The sequence below is a fragment of the Ictidomys tridecemlineatus genome, chromosome 6, assembly GCF_052094955.1.
Source record: "Ictidomys tridecemlineatus isolate mIctTri1 chromosome 6, mIctTri1.hap1, whole genome shotgun sequence".
NCBI lineage: Eukaryota > Metazoa > Chordata > Mammalia > Rodentia > Sciuridae > Ictidomys > Ictidomys tridecemlineatus.
In genome coordinates, this window is record NC_135482.1 from 3684546 (window position 1) to 3705609 (window position 21064).

Sequence of the window (21064 nt, forward strand, 5' to 3'; positions counted from 1 at the left end):
CTGACCCCAGAGCATTTTACCAGTGAGCTCTGTCCCCAGGGCTTTTCATTTTGAGAGACAGAATCTCAAGGAGTCGTCCAGGCTGGCCTGGTGTCTCCCTTCTGAGGAGCTGGGACTGCCTGCAGTCCTTTATGTGTCACGTGGCTGACTTTGTAGTTGCGATAGGACCGTGTGCCTGCAGAGCCTAAGGTGTTTTCTGTTTGGATCTTGCAGGAAAGGCTGGGGACTCCTGTTCAGAAGAAAGGGGTGGAATGCCTCTTGTGTTAGATGCTGACAAGTCCCACGGGAAAGGCCAGAAGCCGGATGCCGTGTGGTGACGATTCAGAGGGGGAGGTTTCAGAAGGTGGTGATTGTGTGCACAGCCTGGAGCGAGTGGGGAGGCCGAGCTGAGGCCTGGGTCTCGTTCTCACAGTGGGGCAGGTGTAATGGCAGGGTGGAGATGTGTCATTTTGGCGCCGTGCTTGGATCATGTTTGAAAACAGAATCAGTGAAGCCATACAGCTTGCCGGGTCTGAGGGTTCCACGGGCGAAAAGCAGTGGCAGAAACGGACGGTCTGTGAATTGGCAAATCTGCCCAAGAGAATGGCGACCGGAAGGTTTCTGCCGGAGCTGGGGTCAGCGTCTGATATCAGAGACAGAAGCCAGGGGAGGATCTGGGGTGAGCCTCAAATGTGTGAGGGTTCTTGAAGTTGCAAGTGGCAGGACTCACCTGTAAGACTTAGAGGAGGGGGAACTTACCGGCAACCTCACCGCCTGAGGCTGGAAACGGAGCACCAGCTCCAGGTGCAAGGCTGCCTCTGCCTCCAGCCCCTCCTCCACAGCTCTCCGGCCCGTTCTCCCCTTTTTTATTTTCTACTTTGAGACAGGGTCTTGCTAAGTTGTTGAGGCTGGCTTCGAGCCTGCGATCCCCCTGCCTCAGCCCGCGAGTTGCTGGGGTAACAGCCTGGCTGTCAGAGAAGCCCCCCAGAACTCTCCTGGATTCTCCTGGCTGTACTGGCTTTGAACACTGTCTGCGTGTCTCTCGGGTAGAGCGCCTGCCTAGTGTGTGCGAGGCCCAGGTTCCATTCCCAGCGCCGCAAAACCAAACCAGACCAGCCCTTCTCTCGGCGTGTTAAATGAACAGATCAAATTAGACAGAGTTGCTCCCCTGTGACTTGAGGGTTCCCCGCTGAGAATGAGGTGGGCCTTTTCATCTGTTCAGGTCCTTCTGTTTTAGATTCTGAAGAACAGAAGCCCCCGTCCCCCTCCACCAGGAGAGTTGGCTCTGGCGCTCTGTTCCCTGCGTGTGCTGGCGACGCTGCGCCTGGTGCTGGTGCTCCCGTGGTCAGCTGGTCTTTCAGCTTCCCCCGCTGTGTCCTCCAGGGCAGGTGCTCACCCGTCACACCGTCCATAGTGACGTGGCTTTTCCCCCCAGTTGCTGCTGTTCTCAGTACGTTTTTGTCGCCTGATGGTAATGTCCAGCATCTTCAGAACAATGCTGATAACAGTGGACTGTGATGATCAATTTGTTTCTAACTCTGGAAGTTAAGATATATCAGTTTAAGGAAGTAAAATCTGTTTATAGAAATAAACAGATTTTATGGAGGCTATTTTTAAAATTTTTAAATTATTACTTAGTATTTTTACTTGTGATATTGGGGATGGAACCCAAGGCCTTGCGCATGTTAGACAAGGGCCTTCCCACCGAGCTCTGTCCCCAGCTTTTTATTTTATTTTGAGGCAGGGCTTTGCTAACTTGTCCAGGCTGGCCTTGAACTTGTGCTCCTTCTGCCTCAGCCGCTCGGGTTGCTGGGATCACAGGTGTGCACCACGCCCAGCAGACTATTTTTTAAAAATCAACAATGGGTATTGAGTTTCATTGAGTGGTCTTGGCCCAGCCTCTGTGAGATGATCGTGTGTTATTTCTCTTTTGAGTCATAAATAGATATAAATATATTTAATACTTTTCCTAATATTGGGCCATCTTTGTATTACTGACTAAATCCTGTTTGGCCATTAGCATATATTTTAATAGATTTCTGGACTCTGTTTAGTACTGTATGTAAAAATTTTTTAAAAAATATTTATTTTTTAGTTGTAGTTGGACACAATACCTTTATTTTTTTGTGGTGCTGAGGATCGAACCCAGGGCCTTGCTCGTGCCAAGCGAGCGCTGTTCTGCTGCGCCACAACCCCAGCCCCTGTATGTAGTCTTTATGTTGATATCCTGAGATCCGGGATATTAATGTGTAGTCGTACCTGAGAGAGAGTGTGTGTTATCTTTGGGGTTGGTATCATCAACTAGAATTTGCCAGTTAAAAAGAATTCGCAAGTTTCTGAGGCTCTGAAAGTGTGTGTGTGGCTCTGGACGGTCCGAGACCCGATGGAATCGCTCTCTCGGGGACTCCTGGTGGCTGCTGCTTCAGTGTCCTCCAGCAGAGTGTGGTGCGTTTTTCCCCCCTGAATACACGGCCGTCCTTTCTGATGGCCTTAGCACAGCCGGCTGGAACCTCGTGGGTTAGTGGTCCAGATGGGCCTGGGAGAGGTCTCAAGCAATGCTCCTCAGACCCAGTCCTCGGGTTTTCCAAAGGGTCCAGCTGGTAGAAAGCAGCCCAGTGGTTATCATAGCCACGGAGTGGTTGTCTGTCCAGGAGCGCTCACCGGCCCGTGCTCTGCCCAGCCCCTCCTGCGCTCTCCCCGCTCTCCCCGCTCTCCCTGGAGGCTTGCTGGCGGTGCTGGGTCAGCAGTGTGGGCCAAGTCTGTTCTCGCTCCTGGAGCCTCTGCAGCCTGCGCTACATTGTGAAAAGCCCTGAGAGGTGCAGAGGTCCCTTTCTGGTCAGGTGCACTTGAGGGGTCTCTCTATGGGACATGATTGGTGCTTGCTTGGCATTCTGCGGGAAGTGGCCCCCACAGCACCCATGGACAAGGCGGGTGTCCTCCTGGCTGGCCTGAGAGGCCCACTGTGAGCCACCCCCATGTGTTGTGTTGGGAGGGCAGGGCGGGGGCTCAGTGGGGGGGCCTGGGCTGCCTTCCCAGCCGTTCAGTCTGCAGTGCCGTGTGTGGGCCTGGGAAGCACATGTCTGCCACACTTCAGGTCCCAGCTCTGAATCTCCCCCGAGTCCCTCCATCCCCAGGTTGCTTTATCTCTGGAATGAAGACCGGGTTTCTATTGGGCCCAGGGCCTCCCCATAATGTTGCCTCGAGGGTGCAGTGATTGACAGGAGTCCTGCCAGCCACTGCTCTGCCTTCCTCACACCAGTCCTGCTGAGCAGCTGGGCTCCCTGTCCCCGGCTCAGTGTCCTGCAGGATGAGACAGCACCAGCAGAGAGCACCCCAGATGAGGGAGGCCTGGCAGCACGTCCCGCTGTGAGCCTCGCCCACTCCTCCTTGAGCTGTTGGTCGGTGGGGGGCCTGCAGGTCTGTGATCCAGCGAGCGACTCGGATAGGCCCCTGGCTGGGGTGGGGGGCACGGCTGGGCTGGTGTTCCCAGCTGGAGCTGGCAGGGTCAGTCCTGATGCAGCCAGTACTCGTGGCTCATGGACTCTGTGTTTGTGAATTCGCCCCTTTGCTGAAGTCATCTCTAACCCCAAATCAGTACTGGGCACACTTTTGTGGTTAGTGGTGGACATTTGGAAAATGTGTCCCCTGCACACTGGTTCCCGGCGAAGGGTGCAGGAGGAGACCTGTGTCCTGCCTGTAGATCTGAGTCTGTGGGCCCATGTGGTGCCGTGGGACTCACCTCCTGCTTTTTGTGGGTGACTCATGGTGCTGCCCAGTGCAGTGCCCAGATATTGCCTGGCCCAGCACAGGAGGGCCAGGCCATGCGTCACAGAGGTGTGTTCAGTGAGCTTCCTTCAGGCTGCGTTCAGTTGAGGAATGAGCTCAGTGTGGAATAAAAGGCCTTTGGACAGAAACCTGCCTTGAGGCCATGAGTGGTCACTGGTGATGGCATAGTGACCAGAGGCTACTGGAGCCTGCCCAGTATTGCCCCCAGGAGCAGGGTCCTGTGTGCTCATTCAGTGCTAGAGGCTCTGTTGTGGGACACAGCCCCTGAGGACCCCAGCCCAGAGCCTGCCACGTGGAGCGCAGCTGTCCGTGGTGCTGCCTGAGTAAGTCTGTCTCAGCTTCAAGGGCTGCATCTGCTCCAGGAGTCCATCCCCTGGATTCCAAGGTGGCGTTCCCTCCAGCCAGGTGCCATGGTGTCGATTCTGGGGGTGGAGATGCCAGAGGCACAGAGGTGAAGCGGCAGAGCCTGAGCCTCTAGTGCGTTGGCCCCTGACAGGGATTAGCTGGGTGGGGACTGTAGGCAGGGGCTGGCTGGAGGAGGTGGGTCCCCCAGAAGGTGCCTGGGGGTTTATATTCTGTGAGCGGACTGCTCCTGGGTGCCACCTTCCCAGCTGCTTTCCTCAGCCACACATTTGCGCCATGATGTCCTGCCCCACCTCATACCCCAAAGAATGGAGCTGTCTGTGGACTGAGCCTCTGAAACCATGAACCTTAAAACTTTTCATCCTTAAAATTGACCTTGTCAGGTCTTTGGGTCACAGCAATGAGAAAGCTGCTGCATGCAGGTAGACAGGACAGTGGGTTCTGGAGACTAGGAGGCTCCCTACTGGAGGGCACCCCTGGGGCTGGACCCAGGGGACTAGTTGCTGGGCAGTGGAGGCCTGTGTGTCCCTGGCAGGCTGGTCTTCCTGCTGGTCTTCCCTGCTGGCACTAGACAGAACAGTGCTGGCCATGCTGAGCTGCGTCCCCCGCCCGCAGCCCTGGGTTCCCGGAGCTCGTTGGCTCGGGCTCTCCTGGCCCGCGGCGGCAGCAGAGGGAAGGTAGTGGACTGTGACATGGGCCTGCACCTTCAGCACAGCGGGTGCTGCAACTCCCGAGCCCAGAAGGGCAGAGAAGCGGGGCTCAGCCCTGGCACCTGTGTGAGAATCGGGGCTTCTTTGGAAGCTCACAAGTCAGAAACCCTGAGGATGAAAGGGCTGTAGCCCATGGCCCGAGCTCTTCTCTGGTCTGGTTGGGTACTGCATGTATTCAACCTGCATTTATTGAATGCTTGCTGTGTGCATGGTGCTGATCTGGGTCCTGAGATCTAATAGTAACCAAGTTCCTCCTCTGGGAACACCTTCGTGTCAGTGCATGGGTGTGGAATGCCAGGTCGTGATAAGGCTCTGATGGCAGCAAAGCAAGATAGGGGGTCCCTGTGGACATGTTTAACGGGGGACGGGGGTCTCTGTTAAACATCTTAGGTGACATCTAAGCCAAACCTGGAGGGATGGGGAGGGGCTGGAGGAGGAGGAGGAGCTTGTATCCTGGCCCTAAAGGGAGTGTGTACGGCGCTGTGGGCAGCCAGCTTGGCCAGGGAGAGGTGGCCCAGGGGGCCGACATGGAGTGCTTAGGAAGGACTCTGGACTTTTTCCTGATTTGATGGGAAGGTCCTAGGGAGAAGGCAGGAGAGAGTCTTCAAGTAAAGTTCAAACGGCCGCAGGGGGCAGCCTGGCCACGGGGTAGAATCGGAGCCTGGGTTACACGAGGTGTTGGCAAGGAGTGTCGCCTGCTGGACTTTCCGATGGTCTCACGGCTGCTGGGACGTGTGCTGCAGGGGTGCTTATGGGCAGGACCAGCATGGGGCCTGGCACACAGCACTGTGGCCTGCTGACCCAGGGTGTAGTCCCTGGTGGGTGGACCAGGCCCTGTGCTCCAGAACCCTGTGTGTGCCCAGCCACCCTGCTGGGAGTCCCCACAGGCAGGTGGCCTGCTTCAGCTGTCTGATTCCTGGAGCCCAAGGAGATTGGCTGAAGCAGGGATGGGACCTGCTGGATCCTGCTGGGCTTGGAGGTTCCTGGAGAGCCACCAGCAGCAGGAGGTGCCAGGGCCCAGACTCCCCTGATCCTGCCAATCCTGCCTGCACCCCTGGGGCTGCAGCTGCCTGCTGAGTGCGTTTTGGATCCGTCTCAGGTTCAACAGGTTGCTGAGCACCGAGATTTCCCAGGAGTCTGAGTGTGGCACCTGGCAGATCTGTCTCCAGCTCTGTGAACCTGGGTGCCACCTTCATAATTTTGGGAGTGGCTACTAAGGGTTGAACACAGAGGCGCTCTACCACTGAGCTACACCCTTAGCCCCAGCTAATTAGCAAGAAAAAGGCCAGGGGTGTGTAGCTCATTGGCAGAGCACCTGGGCTCAATCTGTAATACAGAAAGAAAAAAAGACCCAGCCTGTGTTTAAAGGGCCAGAGGTTAGTCCAGGAACAGCTATCCTGCCTTTGCCTAATTTTGCAGGGCTCTGGTGGTGTGGACTGTGTGTTGCATGTCGGGAAAGTGGGGCAGGAATTCAAAGGGGTGAGATGTCATGGGCATTGGTTCTACCTGGTCCTTTTGAGCCTGGGCAGCTGTCTGTGCTGTGGGGTCTCCTGGCCTGTGCTCCTGAGGCTGATGAGGCTCACTGACCTGGACCCCTCCCTGAGGGAGTCTGCCTTTACCCTCCTACTTGCTGCTCCTGTGTCTGGAGGCCAGGCCAGGCCAGGCAGGGTGTGGGAGCTGGCCACGCCAGGGCTAGTCTTGAGCCCTGGTTCTCTGGCTGGTGGTGTGGCTGGGGCTCTCTGCTGGGGTCTTAGCATCATGGCTGACCCTCGGGAGGTGGGACCTGGGCAGGCCCTGCTCATGCCAGTGACAGCCAGTGAGGCTGGGAGACGGTCCCACTGGCCCTTAGGTTCTCCATGTCAGAGCAGGGACTGGGTCCTTCCAGCAGCACAGTACTAGGCCTAGATCAGAGTGGCACTGGGGTGGGAGGGGACAGCAACAGCTAGCGCACCAGTGGTGAAGAGGGCTCCAGGGGGTGTGTTGGTTCTGACCAGGAGGGAGGAAGCCCACCTTGTCAGGCCTGCTATTCCAGGAAGGGCTCTTCCACCCACCGTCTAGTTCACCTAGCTCAGGGGCTGAGCCACCTGCCCACTGTCACATAATGATGTGGCCGCATTGGAATGGTGACCCAGTTCTCCTACCAAAACCTGTGGGCTTTTTCTTCTTGTCAAAAAAAGATGACAAATATTTATCAAAAAGAAATACCCTCTGTAATGAAGTCCGTGCAAGAATTAAATAAGCAGCCTGCGCAGGGCTCCTGTTTGCCTGGGAAGCAGCTGGCAAAGGGCGGCTGTCCCTTTAAGTAGGATTCTCTGTGGGAATTGCCGCAGCAGCTCAGGCGAGTGGAGGTGGGGACGCCGCAGCAGCGGTGGTGGCAGTGGTGATGCCTGATGCCGCCTCCAGAGCCCGACTCGGTCCTCCAGGCTCCCTGGGGCCGCTGCCCAGCTGCAGTCTGACTCACGCGGTGGATCCGTTGTGGGGGACAAGGAGCCGCGGGAGCCGGCCTCCGGGGGGCGCCCCAGCCTCTCGGGTGCCTGGCGGGCGCGCGGGCGGGTGTGGGGCAGTGGGTCAGCAGGCGGCCGCTCACGGCTCTGGCCTCCCCCTGCAGGGTGCTTCAAGGATGACCGAATCGTCTTCTGGACCTGGATGTTCTCCACCTACTTCATGGAGAAGTGGGCCCCGCGGCAGGACGACATGCTCTTCTACGTGCGCAGGAAGCTGGCCTACGCCGGCAGCGAGGGCGGCGAGGGCAGGAAGGTGGGTGACCCGTGGGAGGCCCGTGCAGGCCGGAAGGACGCCTGTCGGGGCTGGGGCAGTCACGGTGGCAGGACGGCTGAGGCAGCGATGTCCGCACCACTGCAGCTTTGAGGAGTGCCCAGCCTCTCACTGCGAGGGAACAAATGGCAGTGCCAAGGCCTGAGCCCAGTGTCCTGGGCCTACCCACTGTGGGCAGGGTGGCCCGCGTGTCTGTAGTCGGGACACAGGCGCTCGCAGCCTGGCAGGGTGGACATCGGGCAGGCCAGAGGGGGCTGTGGAGCCGGGCCCACTGCTGAGCCAACGCTCGCTGCCCAGGCAGCCAGTCGCAGCCCTTGCCAGCCTCACATCTGCTCTGAGAGCCTGAATATGTGCAGGACTGGCCAGTGGACAGGCCTAGGAGCCAGGGCAAAGGAACTGACGTGCCTTCCTGCCAGGCTGGCCTTGGAGGGACCAGCAGGAGAATACTGGCCAGAGAAGCAGAAGAGCCAAGTGGGGAAGGGCCTGGAGAGGTGGCATGGCCAGTGATGGGACTGGGACAGGGAGGGTGTAGAGGCCTGGCAGAGCAGTTTCAGTGGTGGGGGGTGAGGAGGAGGCCTGGTTGGTGGGGCCATCCAGCAGGTGTTGGTTGTGGGACCTCTCAGTCCAGCCACCTCACCTGTCCTTCTGGCAGGCAGTCTAAGCCAGCTGCCTAGACCAGCGTAGCCCCCTAATTGTTAGGTGACACGTCTAGTCCCCTCTTGGCTCAGGGTCTTCTTCCATAAGGGTGGGGCCCTGCTGTCATGCACCCCTGGGTGGCTAGAAGGCTTGGGTGATGTGACTGACCACTGAGATGCCCTTGGCAGGACTCAGCTGGTGTCTGGCTCTTCCTCATGAGGATGACTCTTGCTGTGGGCGCTCCCTGCTCCAGCCTCAGCATGGCTGGGGGATGGGACCTTCTCTCCCATAGCCACACTTAGGAGGTGGACGTCCTTGTCTGCCCAGCAGGGAGTAGCTGGGGTAGAAAAGCTCTGGGCCCAGCCTCTATCCCTAGCCCTCCAGCCTGTTGCTGTCTGCTGGAGTCAGGTTGCAAAACATTCTTTTTGTGAAATGTTGGTCTTTTCCTCAAGGCAAAGGCTACTGTGGCCAGAGGCTGTGGAGAGGCCAGGGCCCTGGGAGGCATTCTTGTCTTCCGTTTCAGAGAGGTGGCAGCTGTGGTCAGGAGGCAGAGGGGAGGTCAGTCTGTGTGCCCTGGGGAGGCCTGGTGAGGGGAGAGAGGGTTGGCAGAGATGGCACATAGAGAAGTGAGAGATGTGAGCCCTCCTCGGGGAAGAGCAGCCTGGGCCCAGGACTGACGGGTTTGGAACAGGAGGGGCAGGGCTGCCTGCAGATGCTCTTGAAGATGTGGGGGGGTTGAGTCCCACAGGAGCACTGTGCACCACGGTGAGCCATGTGCAAGTGCCCTTTGCCCCAGCATTGCAGCATAGAAGTGACCCAGAGCTGGCCACTGTCCTTAGGAAGCCCCCTGTCTTATGGAACAGGCAGACATCATGGCCAGTGTGTACAGAGTCACCAGTGCTCTGATGGTGGGGAGAACAGAGGGCCAGTGGGGGCCGCAAAGGAAAGTAACATCTGCCCACAGGATAGCGAGGAAAGCTGTGTACTGTGGACACCCCAAGGGGAAGGACTAGCACCTGTATTATGGGAAGGGGGTTCCAGGTACCTGTGACCCAGGGTGTGACAGTGTGTGACATGTGTAACATGGCATTAACATAGTGCCTTTCCGGGTAGCATTTGGTGCAGTATGTGGAGGGCCAAGACCTGCCCAGAATCCCTCTACACAGGGCACTTTTTATAGCTCACCAGGCTGCAGTGCAGAGGACGGCCTGCAGGGGGCGGGCTGGGAGCACAAGCACGGAGCCCCGCCCCATGGAGAACTAACTGCAGACCAGCTTTGTTTGCTGCGCCTGCGCACCCAGAGTCTTCTGCAGCAAGCATGGAGCCAGCTCCCACCCCTTCCCACTCCTCCCTATCCTGTTGGTACCCGGTTGTCATGGTAACCATATGGGCTAGTGGAGGAGGGTGGATGGGCAGAGCCAGTGCTACAGTGTGGGTGGGCACAGGATGCTGGGATCTGTGCACTGCTGCAGGGACACGTTAGGGATCCTGGCCCAGCCTGTCCCGGTCTGTCCTGGATTCCCTACACTCTGTTTACACCACCCCTGGATGAAATACTCCTGGTGGCCATTTTATCCCTGGCAGTGATGAGCACTGGGCCACTGTGGCCTACTCTGCTGGTGGCCCACACAGTGTGCCACTGTCACTCCCATTGATGCCCTCAGCAATCCTGGAGTACAGATTATCTTAAACCCACTCCCAGGAAAACCACAACTCAGGGACAGGAAGGAGCCTGCCTTGGATCCCACCACTTCCCGCGACGCGGCTCTGCTCCATCCCCTTTTCTCTTGGAGTAGGTCCATCCCCTTTTCTCTTGGAGTAGGTTTTCTTGAGTGTAACAGGAATGCGGGAAAGCGCACCGGCCAGCGGCCAGCATGCATAGCTTGATGGTCTCTCTCAGTGGGAACACCCGGGGTCGTCAGCCCCCAGATCCAGGCACACCTGAGGCCCTGGCCATCCTCGGCTACCTCCCTCCCCGAGGGCAGGCCTGGCTTCTTGCACCCCTGGACATGGAGTTGCTGCCTCCTCGGTGTCTTCTGGGCTGTGTCTGTTGACTCAGGTGGCTGTGGTTTGTCTGGCTGCTGCATGCTGTTCCCCTGAGTGTACCACAGCCGTCCATCTGTCCTGTGGGTGGACATCTGAGCAGCTTCCAGCACATCCTTGGACCTGTCTTGTGGTGCACACTTGGGTGCTTTGCTGAGGGGACTGCTCTTTCTGCTGTCCAGGGTGCGTGGTTCTGATCTGAAAGTAGCCCCGCGCTTGCGCCTCGTACCTGTCCATCCACTCACTGGCCAGCAAAGACTTGCAGAGCCTCACCACGTGCACAGTCCACCACCCTGTTTGGGGCTGTGTTCTCTTGGAGGAGACTAAACAAATGGGAGCACTGGAGGAAAGGAGAGTGGCCCAGCCAGGGCCATGAAGTGTGACCAAGAGCAGCAACAGCCTGGGGCCCCGGGGACCCAATTCAGAGCTCAGGGGACTTTGTGCTGCACAGGCCATGGGAAGTGGGATTCCCGCCTTAGGACATCCTTTCTCTTGCTGAGGCTGAAGCCTCTGGCACCTCTGCGTGGGTCTCAGCTCCACCTCCGGGTACCCAGACCTGCACCCCTGTGAGAGGCCCGAGCACTCCCTTTCTGGGGTGGCTGGTTCCCCTTGATGCCCTCTGGGCCTCACCAGGATCCAGGACAGGAGGCCTCCCAGCAGGACAGATGCATCAAAACCTCCTTTTGACTTTTCCCTAATGTTCTTCTCCATGGAGAGGTGCAGGTAGATGCTCTCATTTCTCTTTCATGTGTGCGTATTATTTGACCTTCAATAAATTTGACCTTCATCTGTTACAATGGGACTAATGACACTTGTCTTCTAGGAATGTTGTTAGGTCCAAAAAATAAATAATTCGCAAAACATTGAACCCAACCCCTCCTGGCCACTGTGAGCTCAGTAGATGTCACAGTCATTAGTGACACTTAGCAGATATGATCTTTTTTAATCATCACAATAACTTTGAGTGGAAGATGCTGGCCCGGTGCAGATGAGGAAATCCAGGCTCCAAGTGGAGAACGGATGCCCTGTGGGTCCCAGAGCTCGAGCGCTGGGAGTGGAACAGTGGGAGTAGGAGGCCTTGTCCATCTTGGGCCTGCTCAGTGCCATGGTGGGGCACAGGTGCTCAGTGGCCAGCACATTCACTCCCGCCCGGTGCTGTAGCAGGCGGATGCTGAGCCCGAGGTGGAGGTGGAGGTGTACCGGCGCGACTCCAAGAAGTTGCCAGGCCTGGGGGACCCCGATATCGACTGGGAGGAGAGCGTGTGCCTGAATCTCATCCTGCAGAAGGTACGAGCACAGTGGGTGGAGTTTGCATGGGTGTGAGGGAAGTGCCCCTTCTGCACACTGACCTGTGCTCTCTTCCAGCTGGACTACATGGTGACCTGTGCAGTGTGCACACGTTCTGATGGAGGTGACATTCACATCCATAAGAAGAAATCCCAGGTGAGCCCAGGTTCGAGAGCCCCCAGGCCTCCCACCTGCCACGTCAGTCCAGGGCTGCCTGGTGTTTAGGCTGGAAAGACTCCTCCCCCTGCCCGCCGCTCCTCCCTTCCCCTGAGGGGAGAGAGGGTCTGACTGCAGAAGTGCCTGGGGTCCTGTGTCCCATGCAAGGAGCATGCAACCAGGTCTTGGCACACAGCTCCTCCAGAGTGGCTCCTTGGTTTTGGACAGGCTCTGAGCAGCGTGGACATACCAGCCCATACCTGGAGTGGCCCTGGGCCAGCCCGTGAGGTACCACCTCTCTCAGCCCTTGAAATCTGCTTTCTTTCAGCAAGTGTTTGCATCTCCCAGCAAACACCCCATGGACAGCAAAGGGGAAGAGTCCAAGATGAGTTACCCTAACATCTTCTTCATGATTGACAGCTTTGAGGAGGTGAGTTGCTTGCCCTGGCTGCTCCCCAGCTCTGTTCCGGGAGGCGCAGGGCGAGGACCTTCTCCCACAGGAGGTGTGGGGCTGGTGGTGTCCAGAGGCTGGCCAGTGAGGCCTCTCTTGCTGGTGTCTGACTTGGGGCAGGGGAGCTCACCCAGCCTCATCTATAAAGTGAGTGTGAATGTCATGGCGTGTCCTGCTGGCCCATGGGGTAGATGACCCAAGGGCTGCTGGGAGGGAGAGCACCTGGCAGACTCACAGTGCGTGCCTCCTGGGCGGGGAGTCTTTGTCGTCTCCCATGACCACAGATGGGCATCTTCCTGCCCCACCATCAGGAAATCCTGGTGTGTCAGAGAGGGTTGGGCTTCGGGAGTCACCTGGACCAAGACTGTTTAAAGCTGGGAAAGCCGAGCTCCCTGGGCACAGGGCACTGGTGGAGCAGAAGGGAAGCCACTGCTTCTCTCTCGAGGCCCTGGAGTGGTCCCTGTGCTCACCAGGGGTTCCCTGGGAGGGTCCACAAGGAAGGCGGGCAGGTCTGTTGGGGCCTCTGAGCACCTGAGGCTCAGGAGCTGACACCCTCCCCACCTCACACAGCAAAGCTGTTGGCATCTGAGTCTCTGGCTTTAAAACTCACATCTGGGGCTGGGGACAGCTCAGTTGGTAGAGTGCTTGCCTTGCATGCACAAGGCCCTGGGTTCAGTCCCCAACCACACACAGACACACACACACACACACACACACACACACACACAATCTGTGTGCCAGCCCCAGGGATAGCAGCTCAGAAAGGCAGCCAGGTGGTCAGTGTGTCAGTGCTGCTGAGCCTTTGCCTTGAGCCCAGGGACCAGTTTGCATAGCTGGCATGGGGAGGTGCCCAGTGGCCAGGCCAATTTGTAACCTGTCTCACTTGCTTGCAGAAGAAGTGTGACGAGGGGCCTGGCCCTTCTGTGGCCCAGCAGGGCCTGCACCTGTAGTCCTGGAGTTCCTGCAGTAAGCCCTGCCCAGTGGGAGGCTGCTCCAAGGGTCTGGGGGACCGGGCAGAGCTGGGGTCAGGACGGCTGTCGCCTTCTCCGTCAGCGTCTTCACCTGCAAACTGGGGCTTTGGAGCAGGCTGTCCCTGCAGCTGGGCCCGGCTGCGGTCCCAGTGGTGGCAGTGGACACTCCATATCCCCCCGTCCTCCTTGTGACCCCTTCAGGTGTTCAGCGACATGACCGTGGGGGAAGGAGAGATGGTGTGTGTGGAGCTGGTGGCCAGTGACAAAACCAACATGTTCCAGGGGGTCATCTTCCAGGGCTCCATCCGCTACGAGGCGCTCAAGAAGGTGTATGACAACCGAGTGAGTGTCCGCCTGGGGTCCCCCCACCCCCGTCTCCCTGCGTGGTCTCAAGCCTGCCTACGGGCCATGCCTGTCCCCCGGTGCACCTGTGGCCCTGGGCCACGCTCAGCTGGGACACAAGGGGGTCTTTCTCTTCTCGCTCCTCACTGTGCCGTGAGCCCCTGGCTCTCCCTGGCCCTCCCTGGCCTGTTCCTGGGGACAGCCCAGAAGCTGGCCCTGACTGCCAGCCACAGGGTGAGGAGCCCAGGCTGCTCCTGTGTGGCAGGGCTGCTGGAGACCAGAGCCTCTCCCAGCCTGGGGTAGGGGTGCTGGTGCCCTGTCCTAGCCTGGTACTGCCCTGTTGTGGCACAGTTTCCAGGGCAGTGAGAATGGCACCGGGGACCAGAATACCTCCCCACAGGGCTGCACCTGCCAGGCTGGGGTCTGCCCCTTCCCCCACGGGCAGCCCACGGGATGGTCACCCTGGCTGCTGTGTCCTAGGGGAGGCCTGAGGAGCAGTCCCCACCACACTGGCTCAGGCCACATCCCACCTGCTGCAGGTGAGCGTGGCGGCTCGCATGGCCCAGAAGATGTCATTTGGCTTCTACAAGTACAACAACATGGAGTTCGTGCGCATGAAGGGGCCCCAGGGAAAGGGCCATGCCGAGATGGCAGTCAGCCGAGTGTCCACTGGTGACACGTCCCCCTGCGGGACCGAAGAGGACTCCAGCCCAGCTTCACCCATGCATGAGCGGGTAAGGGCTACACAGCTGGGGGAGGGGCCTCCTGTCCCTCGGATTTGCTTCTCACATGTCCCCCACCCCATAGTCCCTGGGAGGTAGGTACCGTCACTCCCACCCACGAGGAAGCTGAGGCTCAGAGACCTGGGGGCCCTGCCCGAGGCCACACAGGAGGCTGGGCCTGGGCCACAGCTCGTTCTGCTTCTCTGAGCTGCCAGTGCAGCCAGGCTGCGTCCCCAGGGGCTGTGGACAGGAGAGTCCGACCAGAAAGCCAGGCCTCGCCCTGTGGCAGCCCAGCTGGACCTGCTGGGTGAGGTGGCCACATGAGACTGGATGTTGAATCAGAGGGAGGTGAGGAGGAGCTGGCCTTCCTGCTGCCCACTAGGTGGGCAGAGAGCACAAGCCCTGGGGCCGCCGGCTCCTCCTGTGGGTAGGGGGCAGGATCCTACCCACAGGCCTGGAACCCAGGTGGCTGCCCAGGTCACACACCTCTTGGGGACAGCACTGGGCCCTGGGCACTGTCCGTCCCTAGGGCGGAGAGCTGAGGTCAGCAGCAGCTTCACCCCCAGGGCCAGGTGAGACTAGGCTCTGCCCACTGGCTCCCTTGACCTGCTGGGTCTGCAGAGCGAGGGCCACTCGGAGCCGCGGGCCCTGGAGGAGGCGGCAGTGTGTGCACTGGGCCCAGGGGCAGCCTGCCCAGCCCTTGTCCAAAGACGCTGTGAGCTTGGGACCGTGGTGTGTCTGCCTCTTGGCCTCCAACCCCAGCTCTCTCCTTCAGACTCCTGCCTCCAGGTGTGAGGGAGCCTGTGGCCCTCTGGCTGCTGGGTGCTGGGCTGTGGCCTCAGGTGTGCGTGTCCCTGCTGGGAGCCTGAGGCGAGGGAGCACTGCGCTTTGATTCTGTAAGAAGGTCTTAACCTCGATCGTCTCCAGGGCTCAGGGCCGGCTTTTCTCTCTCCTCACAAGCTCTTCCCTGCTCCCAACAGTGTGTTTGTGAGACAGACAGATGCCACTGCTCGGGAAGACGGTGGAGTTCCGGGTGGCCTCTTGTCCAGGAACGGAGGCCGTCCATATTTCTGAGATAAGGGGTCTGATTTTTCCTGGCCCTGGACTGCCCACTGGGACTCTGAAAAGATGGGTGTAGCGTTCATGTGGAGTTGTGGCCTGGTCCCTGGGCTGGACCAGCTGGGTGCCGAGTGGCCACAGACGTGTCACCAGGCCTGCCCCAACCTCGATCCCCCAGGTGGTGTGGCTGTGAGGGTGAGGCAGCCCCAGACCCTGGCAGCAGGAGGCCCTGGGCGCTGGGGTCACATGGGCCAGCAGCCAGGCCTGAGCTCTGGGGACCTGCTCTTTGCTGCCTGTCACATGTCCTCTTATACCCAGAGGCCACCTGTAACCAGCGCGGACCACAAACGCAGGCTGTGTGTATTGTAGCTTCTGGTGTTTGTTTTTGTGTCTTTTAAACCTTCCCGGCTGTGGGAGGACCGTCTGGAGCCCAGCAGCCGCGGGACTTTGGTGGATGTCGGAGCTGTGACCAGGAGCCGACGGGGCTCTGGAAGCCTCCGGCCCAGCTCATCTGGCCGCCCTGATTCTTGTTTGCATGGGGAGGAGGGAGGAGATGGGCCAAGTTCCCTCTGCCTGGAACGCCCTTCCCCCCCTTCTTCACCTGGCGAACTCCTACTCGTCCTTCAAGACCCAGCTGAAGCGCACCTCCTCCAAGAAGCCTACCCCGATTCCCCAGGCCGCCAGTCCCTTCTACCTCTGTGCTCCTGTGTGCTGTGCTTCCGGTTCTGTGTCTCAGTGGCCAGCATGCCGTCTGTGGTTGTCACTCTCTGAGTCTGGCACCCCCAACAGACTGTGAGCTCCTTGAGGGCAGGGACCTGTGTCTGTGCCTGTGTTACCAGCCTGGCCTCAGCGGCTGTGGATGCCAGGAGGATGGGACCAGTGTGCTCTGGCGGGAGGAGTGGAGATGAGCTGTATCGTGCTTCTCGGGAAAGGGACTGGGAGTCAGGGGTGGGGCTCACGGTGGGAGGGCACTAGGGATGGCCTGGACTGCAGTCCTGTTTGCCGTCAGGCCTCTGGCTGACTTGGTCACGGCCGCTGTCTCGTCTTCCTTTCCTGATGGTCAGATGGGCCAGCGCCAGCCCCTGGCCTGTAGTCAAGGCTCCAGGGGGCGGGGTGGGCTCGGGCTTGATCCCTGGTGGCCCCTGTCACCCTCCCTGGGTGGAGGCCAGGAAGAGGCACCCTGCATCCTTCCTGGTGTCGGGGGGCTTCCTCCTTGGAGGGCACTGCAGCCAGGCGTCCTGCCCTTGCCTGGTGGCTGCACTTGAGCCAGAGCCAGCAGCGGCAGTCCAGTGGCCGCTCCCCTGGGGCTCAGAGCTGGGCTGTTTGGGGGGCAGGATGTGAGCGGCCCTGGGGCCCTCAGACCGCGGCTGCTCCTGCTGCTCCAGTGACTTGGGCTCCTTGTTCCCAGGTGACCTCCTTCAGCACCCCCCCAACCCCGGAGCGGAACAACCGGCCTGCCTTCTTCTCCCCGTCCCTCAAGAGGAAGGTGCCCCGGAACCGCATCGCTGAGATGAAGAAGTCTCACTCCGCCAACGACAGCGAGGAGTTTTTCCGGGAGGACGACAGTGGAGGTGAGCCTGGCCCCAAGGCTCGGCTCCGCGGCTGCACCGTGGGGGTGCTGGCCGGGGTCTGGGAGTGCCGCGCGGATATCCGCGTGCCACCTGGGTCGGGGCAGCCGCTGCACACAGCCCAGCGGGCATTCAGCTAGTCCTGGCTCTGGTCCTGTTCACTCCTGTGCTGTCATGGCCAGCGGGCCTCACGCTGGGACCTTCCGTGGTGGGTGTGTCTCAGGGTCGCCCCCATCTCTGCTCAACGCCCTGTTCTCCAGGGACAGAATCACAACTTGCAGGACCCCCTCGGGCTCCCGCCCACAGCCTCCAGGGCAGCTCTGCCCGGTGTCCAGAGGCCCCAGGTCCCTCAGCCGACTGTGCCTCTCACCGCCAGCCCCTTCTCTGTGTCTTCTCAGTGACTACTGCTGCCAGCAAGCTGTGCAGCCAGACAGCGGGGTCCTCTTCTATCCATGGTCAGGGAGGCCACCGGAGGGCTTAGAAGTGGACTTCCAGCACGGGGAGGGAGGTCCTGGCGCACTCTGCTGGTGAGGGCTGAGTGTCCCTCAAGGACCAGGCCAGCGGGTGTGTGCCAGCCCATGCCGGATCGTGCGCGAGCAGAAGTTCCAGGAGCACCGTCCCACGGGGGCCCCAAGGGAGCAGGTGGCAGCACTGATGGGGCTTGGAAGTTGTCCTTGTCCTGACCCTAACCCAGGGCCATGACCTTGGCCTGCTTGGACCAGCCTCCCCTCCACTGGCTTCTTCCCAGCTCAGTGGGAAGTGCCCGCAGCACCTGCTCTGCCTCCAGGGGCAGCTCTCCTGCTGGGCCCAGAGCACTGTGTCCTGCTGCCCCGTGGCCTGCAGCTGGCAGGGCCTAGTTCGAGGGTGAGACAGGGCACAGGGAAGCAGAAACCCTCAAGGAGACTCAGCTAGATACCGAGAAGGGGAGGCTGGGAGCAGCCAGGGAAGTCTCCCTGGAGGCAGAGGGTGGAAGGAGGGGCTTGAAGGTGAGGAGGCAGCAGCTCTGGGGTGCATGGGTGCTGTGGGGGCCGTCAGGAGTGCCCAGGACACAGCCGAGGGGGTCCTGGCCTGGACTGGGGGTTTGCTCCTGCAGCTCCTGCCGAGTCCCCACTGCTGGGACCCTGATCTGGCTTTCTGACCTCCAGCCGACCTGCACAATGCAACCAATCTGCGGTCCCGGTCCCTGTCTGGCACGGGACGGTCCCTGGTCGGGTCCTGGCTGAAACTGAACAGAGCCGATGGGAACTTCCTTCTCTATGCACACTTGACATACGTCACTTTGCCGCTGCATCGAATCTTAACAGGTGAGGTGGTGGGGGCGGAGGGCAGAGCCCCTTCTCCACAGTTGTCCAGACCCAGGGTCCTGTGGCTCACCCCTGCAGGGTCGGGCCTCCTGCTCCAGGCTTCAGGTGGGCTGCAGCCGTCGCCAAACCAGGGTGCCCCTTTGCACACCTGCCTGCACTTCTTGCTGTCCCTCTTGAGTGGCTGCAGGCCGGGTGTCATGTGGGCGGGGTTTGGCTCTCGGCCTGCAGCCTCGAGGGAGCCCTGGAGTGTGCTGCTCCTTCCTCGCCCTTTCCAGGCTCTGCAGCTGCTCTGGGCGCCTTTCCACAGGGCAGGTGATGGTGTGTGGCCACTGTGGGCTCCTGCTAGGACCCGTTGTGGCCAGGCATGGTGGTCGAGTGTCCCTGACCCCCCTGCCCCTCCCTGCTGGCCCTAGACATCCTGGAAGTCCGGCAGAAGCCCATCCTGATGACCTAGAGTGCGTGCAGCCCGCTCAGAGCCCCGGCCCTGCTCAGCCCTGGGAGTGCTGCCAAGTGCCTACCTGTCACCGCCACCGGGGTCTTCTGTGACAAGCCAGTGCTGGAGCCACAGCCAGGCGGGGCCACTCGACTCCCGGGGCCAGGGCCGACTCTAGAACACCAGCCCAAACTGAAGTGCCTCGTCCTCCTCCCTCTGGCTCTGCTCCCGCCCTGTGCCGCCACTCGCCCGCCTCTGGAGAGCCCTCTGTATCCAGAGGCCAGAGACACAAGAGGCCATAGGATAGCCAGCATCCAGAATGTGCCCAGACCCACTGACCTGGCTCACAGCTGACAGAGCCGGACCCACACCCGGGCGCTCCGTGGTCAGACTGTGTGTCCTTAGGGAAGCCCAAAGAAGCCCAGCTGAGGATTTTGCCAAGGGGTCCCGACACACCTGGGCCTCCAGCTAGTCCAGCTCAGCCTCCCCTAGTCACCGCTGTCACAATAGGTTACTGCAGGAAGACGGGGAAGATGGGAACTTGCTGTTGGACGCTTTGCCCTGGGCTGGAGCACCTCACTCACACCCAGTTCCAGAACAGCCTGAGCCAAGCAGATCGCCCTGATTCCGCCAGAATGGCCTTTCGCTTCCAGCCAAAGAACACCACCAACACACAACCTCCGACCCGGACGCGTCCCGTTCTGGGCCTCGGCTGGAGGGTCCCCTGGAATTTGGATTCTTTGGGCAGGTGGGAGGGCTTTGTGGTTAGTGTCTGATGTGGGCTGGGGTTGGCCTCCCCTCAGGAAGGTTCTAGGCATACCCGCCGTCCTGAGGCCGGAGGGGGCTGGGCATCATTTCCTGTCCTTGGTGGTCTTTGGCTAGTGTGCTGGCCCCTCTTCTCAGACCAGCTCCCTGGGCAGGGTGGGGCTCAGCTGGGTGTGCACGGCAGGTGCAGCGGTCGGTGTGCGGGCTGCCAGCCTGGCCTTGCCCTAGCGCGAAGGAGCCGCATCTGGTGACGCGCAGTGTGCTCTCGTGAGCAGAGGCCTCCCCACCCAACAGGGAATAAACTGGAAGCTGGGTCTCTTTGTTGCTGTTTTGGTTTGAAGTCCCCCATACTGGAGGGCACCAGTCGTTTAAGACCCTCTGCAGGCCGCAGAGGCAGACGGGAGCATGTCTTCCTGCCTCTGCGTTCTGCGGGCTCCGGGAATGGGGCACCACTTCGGGGCTTTCTCCAGATTTTGTATATTGTTATTAAAAGCGAGCTGTTGCATTTCACCCTGCCTCCGTCTGCCCGCTGTGACCGGGGCCGGTTCCACCTACCTCACTCCGTCTCCAGGGTTCAGTGTACCACGGGTCAGGGCGCCGTCGGTCCTTCTGCCTGGGGTGGGCGCCGTCGGTCCTTCTGTCATGGGGCGGCTGCTCCAGAGGCTCGCCACCTCTCCCCCTTTGTAATGACCTGTGTCAGTGTGGACCTCCAGCAGCGTCCAGCCCAGGCTGGAGCTGCAGCTCGGCTCTGCTGGTTGCGCCTAGCCAGCGTCCTAGGGCAGCAGAGTCAGGTCAGGCCCCAGAGTGCCTGCGCAGAGCCCTGTCCAGCACGCTCTTCTCCAGGGGTGCCTGATGCCGCTCCCATCTGTCCAGGATGGCCAAAATACACCTCCTGCCTCAAGAGCTTTCTCCCTGCTCCTTCTGGGCTGTGGACTTGTGGACTGGGTCTCGGAGAAGTGAAGCCCTGATGTGTCTTCCATGGAAGGACAAGGCAGTCCAGGGCGGCAGCAGGTAGTGGGTCCCCACTGTAAGGTGGGGTAGCTGTGAGGAGCTGCTGAAGGCACGTGGGAGAGTGCTTGCTGCACAGGTCACGAGGTGCGGATGCGATTTAGGTCACACCTGTGGTGTAAGGCGCGTGAACAGGGCACGTGGTGGCGTGGAGCACCAACGCCAACACTCAGGTTGGGTGGTGGTTCCCATCTTAGGCGAGGAGGCAGCTGGAGGGGCTCAGAGCGCTGCCAGCACTGCACCACAAGCAGTGGTGACAGTCGAGCTGGGCTTCAGCTGCAGTGCGGCCCACAGCGCGCTGCCTGGGACACGCAGGCACTCTGTCCTCAACCCGGAAGCCCTTCTCCAAGGGGACTTCTGAGGCCTGGCCTCCAACACGCTCAGGGGCACTTGACAGCCAGACTTGAGCTGTCACTCCAAGTGACAAATGCTGGCTGGAACTAGAGTCCAACAGCCCCAGGTGGCACGCTCTTGCTTCTTGAAGGCCACCTTTAGCTTTTCTGGGAATGCCTGTCTCCTGAAGAGTGGAGGGTGACGGAAGCAAGCATACAGGTCCCGACTGGGGACCGGGAAGCTTTCCTTTGAGGAAACTTAGGTGTCAGCTTTTAGGACATTAAGAAAACTGAGGGGTTTTTTAAGTGTCCAGCTCCTGCACTCTGGCGGGGCCGTGTGCCTCCATCCCAGCCTCCGCAGCACTTGAAAGAGC

The 21064-nt window shown here is 60.0% G+C and overlaps 1 protein-coding gene across 5 annotated transcripts in view; it reads left to right on the forward strand.

The window, feature by feature from the left end:
• The window catches only part of Kiaa0930 (KIAA0930 ortholog), a 54182-nt gene that overhangs the window by 16123 nt on the left and 16995 nt on the right, over positions 1-21064 (forward strand). For 2 of the 5 annotated variants that reach the window (XR_013440156.1, XM_078052554.1), the window contains exons 2-9: positions 7447-7595; positions 11454-11579; positions 11658-11735; positions 12064-12165; positions 13359-13499; positions 14039-14233; positions 16689-16851; positions 17994-18152. Coding sequence is in view for 3 of the 5 variants with exons in the window: in XM_078052554.1 (XP_077908680.1) it covers positions 7447-7595; positions 11454-11579; positions 11658-11735; positions 12064-12165; positions 13359-13499; positions 14039-14233; positions 16689-16851; positions 17994-18152 (1113 nt within the window). In the remaining 2 variants the exon portion in view is untranslated. Of the gene's footprint in view, positions 1-7446; positions 7596-11453; positions 11580-11657; positions 11736-12063; positions 12166-13358; positions 13500-14038; positions 14234-16688; positions 16852-17993; positions 18153-18565; positions 19861-21064 lie in introns of those variants that run through there. The other 3 variants (XM_078052555.1, XM_078052556.1, XR_013440157.1) reach the window with 3 other exon arrangements.